The sequence below is a fragment of the Lycorma delicatula genome, chromosome 8, assembly GCF_047948215.1.
Source record: "Lycorma delicatula isolate Av1 chromosome 8, ASM4794821v1, whole genome shotgun sequence".
NCBI lineage: Eukaryota > Metazoa > Arthropoda > Insecta > Hemiptera > Fulgoridae > Lycorma > Lycorma delicatula.
In genome coordinates this window covers 141,650,214-141,660,802 of record NC_134462.1, presented here as the reverse complement: position 1 = coordinate 141,660,802, position 10,589 = coordinate 141,650,214, and the positions used below count along the sequence as shown (strand labels likewise).

The 10,589-nt window shown below is 34.8% G+C and overlaps 1 protein-coding gene across 2 annotated transcripts in view; it reads left to right on the top strand.

Moving 5' to 3' along the window:
- Positions 1-8,849: 8,849 nt before the first annotated feature.
- The window catches only part of LOC142328996 (uncharacterized), a 123,356-nt gene continuing 121,616 nt past the window's right edge, over positions 8,850-10,589 (top strand). The window contains exon 1 of one of the 2 annotated variants that reach the window (XM_075373231.1): positions 8,850-9,277. In XM_075373231.1, the coding sequence (XP_075229346.1) occupies positions 9,104-9,277 (174 nt within the window). In that variant the 5' untranslated portion in view covers positions 8,850-9,103. The remainder of the gene's footprint in view (positions 9,278-10,589) is intronic. The other variant, XM_075373227.1, reaches the window with a different exon arrangement.

Here is a 10,589-nt window from a genome sequence, read left to right as displayed (position 1 = left end):
CTAATATATATATATATATATATATATATGTATATATGTATATTAGCATCCCCGTCACGGGTTTACCCGTACTATACTACCCGTACCTTGCACTTGCCGTGGTCAGTTTTTTATTTTTTTAGTTAAATAATCGGAGGCAGGTGCAGCCAGTCCCCTTACAAATACAATAACAATGGCACTGGCTCTGTTGGTTGGGCCACCGGGATCATTGTCGCATTCCTTAAAAAATAGAAATTAAAAAAACTAAAACAGATTTAGATATTTATCTGAAGAATATTTGCGAGAGCAAATATATTAAATATTTCGTTTTTCGTCGGAAACGGGGAGAATTTGCAATCTTTGCGATCGTTGCGATTAAAATTGTTTTATTTTCCCCCTTTCTTCATATCTTTCGTATTCAAATTTCGACAAATCTGGAAATTCGTTTTTATTCTCAAGAAAATTAGACGCACCAAAAATCAAAATGGTATCTTCATTTGTTCCCGATAATTTAAAAAAATAGCCGGGTTTCAAAAACAGTTCAAAAATCCATTTTAACCCTTTAAAAAAATTAGAGAACTGTTTTTAGATTTTTATACGAATATTATACTAACCAAAAACCAAATTGACCTCTTCATTTGTTACTGAGAAAATAAAAAATAATAAATTTCATTACTACTCCAAAAAAATCCTTTCTTAGGGTGCATTTAAAACGTAAGAACTTGTATACGAATTTTCATCAATTTATCTTTCTTAGTTTCTGCTGGCATTTATTATGAGTCACTCACGACATGTTATTTTGATTATATATATATATATATATATATATATATATATATATATATATATATGTGTGTGTGTGTGTGTATGTGTGTGTATGTGTGTGTGTGTGTGTGTGTCCACTTAAATTGAGACACATCTACATCTCAAAAATTACACATTTTAGGAAAAAATGTTTCTTATTAAAGTAATTCCATTTCAAGGGGGAAAACGTTTACAACCTATGTCGTCCTTCATAAGATCAAATAAAGGTCATTTCAAGGTCAAATTGATTTTTTTAAAATAGAAATCTATATTTTTTATAGCAGAATCGAATTCTTTATAAAAAAAATAAATAAAATTTCATTTCAGACTTTTTTCCTAAAATCGATTAAATAAAAACAATCAAAGGATTAACCTAAATAAAATTCATTTACGTTTCAGTGAATTTTTTTAATCAAACCGGAATTTTTTTTTTTAGTACATACCGGTGCGGTACATATCCTACGTGTGTTGTACGCTTTGTCAGTTAAGATATGTCGACGCTATAAAAATATTTGGTTTAATGAATTAATGATACATTAAAATCTTTTTTAATGCTCTTTATTTAAAATAATTACCAAAACTCCACGTAAATTACAGCAACAAATGTCCTACTTCTACGCATTTTCCGGTACGTTTTAAGAACGTCCTATAAACATTTCATAGAGTTTCTCTCTTTATATCTTTGCAGACGTTTGTTATTCGTTCTTTCATGGTTTCAAGGGTAGTCGGTACTTCTAGGTAAACCTTTCTGTAAGGTAACACCGTAAAAAGATTTACTGGAGTAAGGTCGGGAGATCGAGCAGGCCACTGAACTGGACTAGCTCGACCGATCCAAGAATCATTGTATTCGCGGTCCAAAATTACTCTGGTGATAATTGAATAATGTGAAAAATATTATTCATTCGCCCCAGGCGATTTTCTCATAAACTATGCAGCTCAAAACGATGACCTAAACAGAAGTTACTTAGATTGGAGGGAAACACCATGACCTTGAACGTGACCTTTATTTCAACCGAACGACTGATATTTCAAGGTTAAACAAGATTTTTTTCAAATGAATGACCTAATTTTGACCCCGACAAGGAAAAAAGTAGAAAATTTTACATTGGAATAAGTGGTCATATATATGACCTTGGGCACCTCTTTTGAAGGTGACACGGCTAACCATCAAAGATAGTGTTATACGATAGTGTAAAGTCATTTTTATGCTTTTTCCCGTAGTTTGCAAGATAAATGGCTCGGAATATAAACATTCCAGGAATATTGTGTGACTTTTAAAACGAGTAACTCATATAACACAATCTCTGGTGATTTGGCGAATGACCGTCAAAAAAGGTCCAAGTTCATATGGGAGACTACGTATTCCAATGTAAAATGTTCTGTTCTTTTCATTAGTGGGGTCAAAAATAGGTCAAAATAGGTTTGAAAAAATTGTGTTAACCTTGAAATAACGGTCAAGGTCAAGTTCAAGATAAAATACAAGGTCATAATGAGGTGTTCCCCTACAATCTGGGTAACTTTTGTTTAGGTCACTTTTTTATATTATGCGTAGTTTACGAGAAAATGACGATTAAAATGAAACACTATATATATATATATATATATATATATATATATATAGAGTGTATCACGAAGTTCCCCCGTGACTTTCATAATTAATTCTATTCGTGAAAATACTGGAAAGAGCTCATACAAACATATGTTCTAAAATGCTCGCAAGTTAACGGCTACTGAAAGATTTTGATAGATTTCAGCTACACCGGTGAAATGGGGTCGTTCTGAAAATTTTGGGACATTAATTAAGGGGCAGAATCAGTGACGTGTTACGGTTTTTAACCTGAAATATCGAATAAAATAGGTCCGCAAACCATATCTGCAGTAGTGTTTGAGGAATCTGGGGTGAAAACAAATAAATAGGGATAAAAATCCTGTTTTTTATGTTTGACGTACAATAACTTTAGGTATTAAACATATAAAATGAATAAACAAAACTTGTAGATAATCTAACTCAACAAAATAGTGTAAGATAAATTGAATAAAAAAAATAAAAGTTAGAAACATTCGAAAATTCGAATTTTATTTAGAAACTACATCAGACCAAAGAGCATCTATATGTAACAGTTTATAACAAATGTTAAAAAATGAGCCCGTCATTTCCAACACGTTTCTGTACTGTTTTTTATTCTTAGTCCTTAAGTTTCTCTCCCGCATCTATAATGCGGACAATTAATTCCTCACCGAAGTTTTTGTATTTTGTATTTTTGTTTTACATACAATATTTTTCATTCGTCCCCAGACGCAAAAATCTAAAGTGTTAGATCAGGCGATCTTCATGACCAGGAATGTTGAACTCCAAGATCGATCCATTTCTCAGGGAAATGATGATTTAAGTGAATGGAAATTGAAGCACGCCATCGTGCTGATAGTATACTCTGCGTCTCAGAGCCTTTTTTTTTTTAAGAGGTGGAGGAACCCCGTTTACGGGTACCTAGGCAATGTCGGGCTAACAGGTTCCGTAAGATGTTTTAAATGCGTATGTGTTCCTGCGCACTACCGACTAAACCTCCATTCCTGGCTACCTACCCTTCCTGGTACATTTGGTGTGCATTACTTCAGGAAGGGGGAAATACGCCTTCGCACGCATTCAGACACCACAGTCAACAGACACCGACCTCACGCATTCACAAAGTACCTCATATCAGACTAAAATCACACCGTACACTCCACGACATCCAATCGTCACTCCAGATTACATACCTCAAACCAAATGCTTCACACAACACATCATATCGATCAGTCACATCCAATTACATAAACAAGCACCTCACAAGCAATTGAACACTACAGCATACTTACCTCACGGGTCACCATCGGACGCAAGAGAGGAGTGCCCACGACCTCATCGCATTCAGGTGACCCCACACATACCCCCCTAAGCTCTCAGCTGCATGCCTATCAGCCTCCGACGATTCTTTCATAGTCTACAATTTTCAATCTGGAAACGGCAGACAAGTATTCTTCACCATACAGCATAATCCCCATTAGTTCAAACATCACGTCTTTTCCAACGGCATCCTTCATCTCCTCTCTTTCTGTGTTAAAACGAGGACAACAAAAGAACACATGGACTCCAGAAAGAACAAAAGAACACAACTCCTCAACCTCACATTCGAGATATCCATTCATCATTTACTCATTCTCTGCCAACACTACCATGTCATCAGCAATCCTAATGCACTCTATCCTCCTTCTTCCAATATTTACACCCTTATTACCAGCTAGATTCTTTTCAATTATCGCTTCCAGGTAACAGTTGAACAAAGTTAGTGACATGCATCATCCCTGCTGCACCCGTCTCCCAAGTCTGGTTTCTCCAATAACTCATTCCAAATCTTTATTTTTACCTTCTGTGACAACTAAAGAATTCTTATTAATCTCCTTTTCTTCCAAGCAACTTCTTTTTCCTTTAAGATTCTTAGCAATTTAACCCATTCCACTCTGTCATGCCTTCTTCAGATCTATGAAAACCACATATAAATCTCTTCTCTTTTCAATATATCTTTCTCCAATTATTCTTATTAACCCTATTGCATCCCTTGTTCCCTTCCCCCCTCTAAACCCAAACTGCTCTTCCCCAATTTATCTCTCTAGTCTTCCATAAAGTCTCCCATTCAACAGTCTTAGTAGTATCTTAGCTGCACGCGATATAAGGCTAATTGTTCTATATTCCTCGCATTTCAATGTATTCTTCTTTTTGATTGGGACCATAACAGTATTCATGAAAACTTCTGGCCAATCACCACTCTCATACATCAAATTACACAGGCTTATGATATCTCTAATTCCCCTTTCCCTATTTCCATAGCTCAGCTGGTACTTTGACTTCACATGCTTTCCTGTTCTTCATTTCCTTTAAAGATTTTTCTACCTCTCCCTCCATAATGTAACAACCTTACTCCTCCTCACACACTTCTGATTCATCTTCAATTCCTAGGATTTCTGGTCTTTTATCTACTTCGTAAAGTCCTTCCGCATATCATTTCCATCTACCTAGAACTCATTCTTCCCATCAACCACCTCCCCATCTTCTGTCGCTGTTTCCATCCTAGTTTTACTTTTTCCGTTTTTAAATACCAATTCTATAGCTACCCTACTACTACTACATAACTATTCTATACATCTCTTCAAACTTCCCTACCCTCTTCAATTTCTCAATATCTTCACACCTCTCCATCAACCATGTTTGTCGCATTCTTTTCATCTCTCTTCTTAATTCATTATTTAGTTTCCTATACATCTTCTTACCCTCTTCTGTTCTGACATTCTTCCACTTTCTTCTGTCATCCATTTTATCCAGCATCATCTCTGTAACCCATTCTTTCTTTATCCTCCTAGTCTGCTTTTTACCTCCAGCATCTTTGATGGCATTTGTTACATCCTCCTTCATATATATACTTCTTATATTTGGATCTCCTCTTCCCTTCTGTCTATATTTACCAAATAATTCTCCTTTAGCCTTTCCCTCTTGTTTCCATCTTTCAGTACCTCCTTATTTAATCTCTATGTTCTTTTTCCTTTGTTCACTCTCTTCATCCTTATCTGTAACTCTCCCACCACAAGATTATGGTCCGAATCTATATCTGTACCTAGATATGCCTTTGAATTTATTAAACAATTATACTATATCAGTTTTCTATCATAAAGTAATCTATCTGGTACTTCTCTCCATTTATTCTTGATGACCATGTGTATCAACATCTCTTGTGGGCTTGGAATAGCATATTACCAATTACTAAAAAGTTCCCCTTACATAAATCCACCGATCTTGTCCCTCTTATATTTCTTATACGTAACCCAAAGTCTCCTACTACATTTCCCTCTGATCATTCTCTTATCACTGCATTCCAATCTCCCATCACTATAATGCAAGCTCCTCTCCTCTTCCCATCTACCAGTTTCTGAATCTTATTATAGCATTCTTCAATCTCCTCATCTTAATGTTGACTTGTTGGCATATACACTTGTATTATTACTAGATCTTTTCCTTTGCTCTTTAATCTCAACAACAATATTCTTTCACTGACATACTTCTTTCTACACTGTCTCTCATCTGTGGGCTCAGCAAAATTCCCACTCCACATTCACCCCTCCTTTCACCACCTGAATAAAAAATTTTGTACCCTCCAGTCTGTAACGCCTCCCTTCCTTCCCATCTCATCTCAATGAAACCCAGCACATCCAACCTATTCTTTTCCATTTCTCTTTTTGCATTCTCTAGCTTTCCTGCTACAGTCAAAACATTCCACATTCCAATTCTAATTTTATCTTCAGTGACCTCGCTGTTTCCCCTCTCGGAGAACCGATTGAGGGGAAGCTTTAATTCTGGATTCTTTAACATTGAGGACTATCATGTGTGTTCCTGGGGAATAGTATAAGGTAGTAGTTTCCCGTTGCTTTCCACCTAGGTGTATGGTTACCCAACCATATTAATAGGCCGCCCATAACATGGGAAACAGACGCCTTTCACAACCGCCCCTAACCTAGAAAACAGACACTGTCTTATCACTGAGCAAATAGCAATCACTGGAGACTCTCACTATGTTTAGCCCATGGACCAACATGGTTTACCAGGGTGTGGTCACCTATAATTCTTTAGCCTTCTTGGAGCTGAGAGTTGGGTACATCCGCTTAGAAAGACGTCATGTATTGACGCCTGGACTGCGCTGAATTGCATTGATAATAATTTAATCAATAACAGCATCATTTTGAACAGATCGTTAGTAGCTGTTATGAATACTAGATAGTAAACCTGTATTTAATATTCTACTGCAGAAGCTGTAGGATTACGACTACACAGACCCAAAATGAATATGAATTGCGTTTCCCATTGCGGTCAGGGGATGTTTAGCCAGGAGGCTCTACTCCCTGGAACCCCCTGTGTTCATTAAACTCATGCTTGTAAGAATAATAATGATAAAAAGTAAAGGCTGTTCAATTAATAAAAAAGTTTTATTGTATTTTAATTTCTTCAGAGCAGTTTGGTCAATACAGGACCTGAAACTTTTGAGCGATCCAGGAATGTGGGTTTCTTAACAGTTAGCCTCAATCTTAAAAATATCAGCTTTAACTGGCTATCCATTCTTTATTCGGGTAACAATGTATGTTGCCCGGTTCTTAGCGTTGCCAACAAACACCACTAGAGGTACTTGGTTTCTCATTTTATTTTATTTTAAGTAACCAGATGCCGCCTGTCATGTGGTGCATGTAATAATAGTGGCTGTGTTGGTTGAGCCATCGTGTACACTGTCACACCTCTTAAAATTCAAAATTCTAAAAAAAAAACCGAAAATGGTTTTCGGTTGCAAGCTCCATTCTAGTGCTCATTTAATAGTCGGAAATGGGAAAAAATTTGCAAGCATTCCTCAAATTTTTTTACCTTTCTTCATCACTTTTGAGGTTGAATTTCAAAAATCTAGAAATTTGTTTTTAAATATTTACATGAAAATTACACATACCAAAAATCAAGTTGATATCTTAATGTTACCGAGAAATTAAAAAAAATCCCCGTGTTTCAAAATCCATTTTAATCCTTTAAATTTTTAATTTGCAAATAGATATTGGTTTTTAGATATTTACATGGAATTTATACTCGCCAAAACTCAAGTTGATATCTTCATTTGAAATAAAAAAATTGTAAATTTCATTGTTACTCCATTTTAACCCTTTAAACTCAGAATTTCAAAAAATCCTTTCTTTGTTGCATTTTCACTTTAAGATCATTTTTGCTGGGTGTTGATGAATCAGTCAGGACATGTTCTTTTAATATATATATCAACATGTCCTGATTCATGGAAAAGTTTTAGCTGGAAAAGTTACCAGCTACTGCAAGGGTTTGTGTGTATAGGCAAATGCAACCTTACTACTACTACTACCTTAGTTACCGGCTTACCAGGCTTGATTTATCTGCAATGTAAGTGTAAATGTACCAGTAAATACGTAGTCTCGAACAGACTCAGATTTACCACTCCTGAGACATGTGGTTAATTGAAACCCAACCATCAAAAACACCAGTATCCACAGTCTAGCATTCAAATCCATATAAAAGCAACTGCCTTTATAAAGACTCATAACTTTGAATTTTCAACTTCAAAAATCAGCTGATTTTGCGATGAGTTTAATCACTAAACTGGGTTATATATATATATATATATATATATATATATATATAAGGCATTTAATAAATAATAAGGCTTGAATAAGCCTATTCTTCAACAAACATACTGAATTAAATGCCTTTTTTATTTTATGGTTGAAATTTTATTAAATTTATAAACTTTGGATTATTTTTGCATACATTTTTGCAAATGAGTAATTTTAACAAAATAAGATCAAAAGGGGATTTTATAAACATGATGATTAATTGCTGGTTTACCTCCTTTTTTCTGACTCTAATAATGATAAAAACTAATACTGTAAATGACAAAATTTTTAAAAGGAATGTTATCTTTTCTTAATATGGTCACTTGGGTTGAAACATTATTACAAAATTTTCAGAATTCTAAATAGGACAGTAAAATGATTTAATCTGAAATTTTAATTTTTTGACGGATTCCTCATTATATACCCACATGCATATCATCTAAGTAGTTTGTTTTAATAATAATGATAAACAGTGAATATTAATACGATTATCATTTTCATTTTATAGTTCGTCAGATACAATTATCAGGTCCACTAAATCAGAATGTTATCATCAAATGACAAATATTTACTTTATTATCCCTTTATATGCCTGTGTTTTAAAACAACGTTATCGTTATAGACGTGTATTACCATTGATAGTTAATATTTCCTCATTGTACTAATGTTGTATTAAAACTACATCTATTTAGTTTTACATATTACCGTTAGATGGAACTTCAATGCAGTCTTGCTTTAATAAAATGTACTGTTTACATTCTGTGTCGCGTGGTTTTGATGCTCGCGTTTTTGCATTTTTGTTTATTTTTTTTTTTAGGATGAATTCATAAGTTAATAATTTATTAGTGTGAATCCTTCTATTTTTATAGTTCATTTTTTCTAGTTGGAAGTTTATGATCTCGTTTATAAATGGTTTTCTTTATAATTTTAGCTGTGTTGTTTTAAAACTACTCTGGGACGTAGTGGTGTTTACAGCATAGGTTATGTGTGAGTTTACTGTCTCGAATACTGTGTTTACTTGGTTTTTGTTAGTTATCAGGATCTTTTGCTTTGTTACGATAAACAATGAGTAATATTATAAGTGATAATGACTTACATTTTTTATTGAATCTCCCGGAGGATGAATTCAATAAATACGTTAGTGTTCCGGATGGGAGTATTTCGGAAATTTCAGACAATGACGATGATGAGGAGTGTGGAGTGTAATGAGGTAGGAATTATTCATGAACATGCTCAAGAAGCGGAACAATTGTTTCAAAATGTTATGGATGACACGTTGCAGAAGGATTTACAGGTAAGATTTACAATAAGTTTTTGTTATGTTGTCCCGTTCTGGTTTGATAAGGTAGTAATTATTTTCGTTTGGTTTTCCAGATTAATCAAGAAGTAGAGGAACCTGTAACTTCAGGCCCCAAATCAAACATACCCCAACAAAGAGCCCAAAAAGTTGCACGTACATGGAAGTTGAAAAAAATACTATTTTCCAATCCAGATTCTACATGGAAGGATTCCCTTCCACCTCCTCCTGAAGAAGCCCCCCCCTAATCGGTATCTTAAAAATTATATTTCAGATGAACTTATAAATTTAATAGCTGTAGAGTCTAATAATTACGCCCATCAAAAGGATGGAAAGGTTTTAAATCTTTCGGCTGATGAAATAGAACAGTTATTTTCAATTTTTTTACAAATTAGGGTAGTGTATATGCTGTACTGGTCTACTGAATGTCGGTATGGCCTTATTGCAGACCTCATGAGTAGAAACCCGTTTCAGCAGTTATTACGGTATTTTCATTTGGCTGACAACCAGAAAATTGTCCCAGTAACTGACCTCATGATAAGTTGTTTAAAGTTAGACCATTACTGTTGGCAATTCAAACAGCCATGCAGAGTATTCCTCAGGAAGAAAAGCATTTAGTGGATGAACAAATTATACACTTCAAGGGCAGAACTGGCCTCAAGCAATATTTAAAATCTAAGCCCCGTAAATGGGGCTATAAATCCTTTACACGAGCTGCAAGTTCTGGAATTATGTATGATTTCAGAATTTATACCGGTAAAAACACAGCAAATGATTATGAAATAGGGTTTTCAGGAAATATTGTTCTTACATTTGCAGAAAATATACCGGCTCATAGAAATTATAAAATTTATTGCGATATTTTTTTTTCACGGCTTACTCTGGTGAAGAATTTAAAAGAGAGGGGTATTTTCTATTTGAGAACAGTGCATAAGGGCCGAATGGGAAAGTGTGTCCTAAGTAAACAAGCAGAACTGAAAAAAAGGATCGTGGATCGTGTGTTTATAGAGTTGAAACGGGAGAAAATGTTGCTCTAGTGCGCTGGCTGGTTCGGAAAGCGATTAATTTCATGTCTTCGTATGCATGTATTGATCCAGTGGATTCCTGCAAACGATGAAGTCAGCAGGAACACAAACAAATTCAGGTGCCTTACCCGTTTGCTGTACAGGAATATAATAACTTTATTGGAGGGGTGGATTTGAGTGATGTGGTCCTTGAATTATATCGCATTAGTATCGAATTAGAATAAATGGTAGATGCGCATTGTTTTTTGGTGTCTTGGAGTTTCTGTAGTTAACTCATGGCTGCT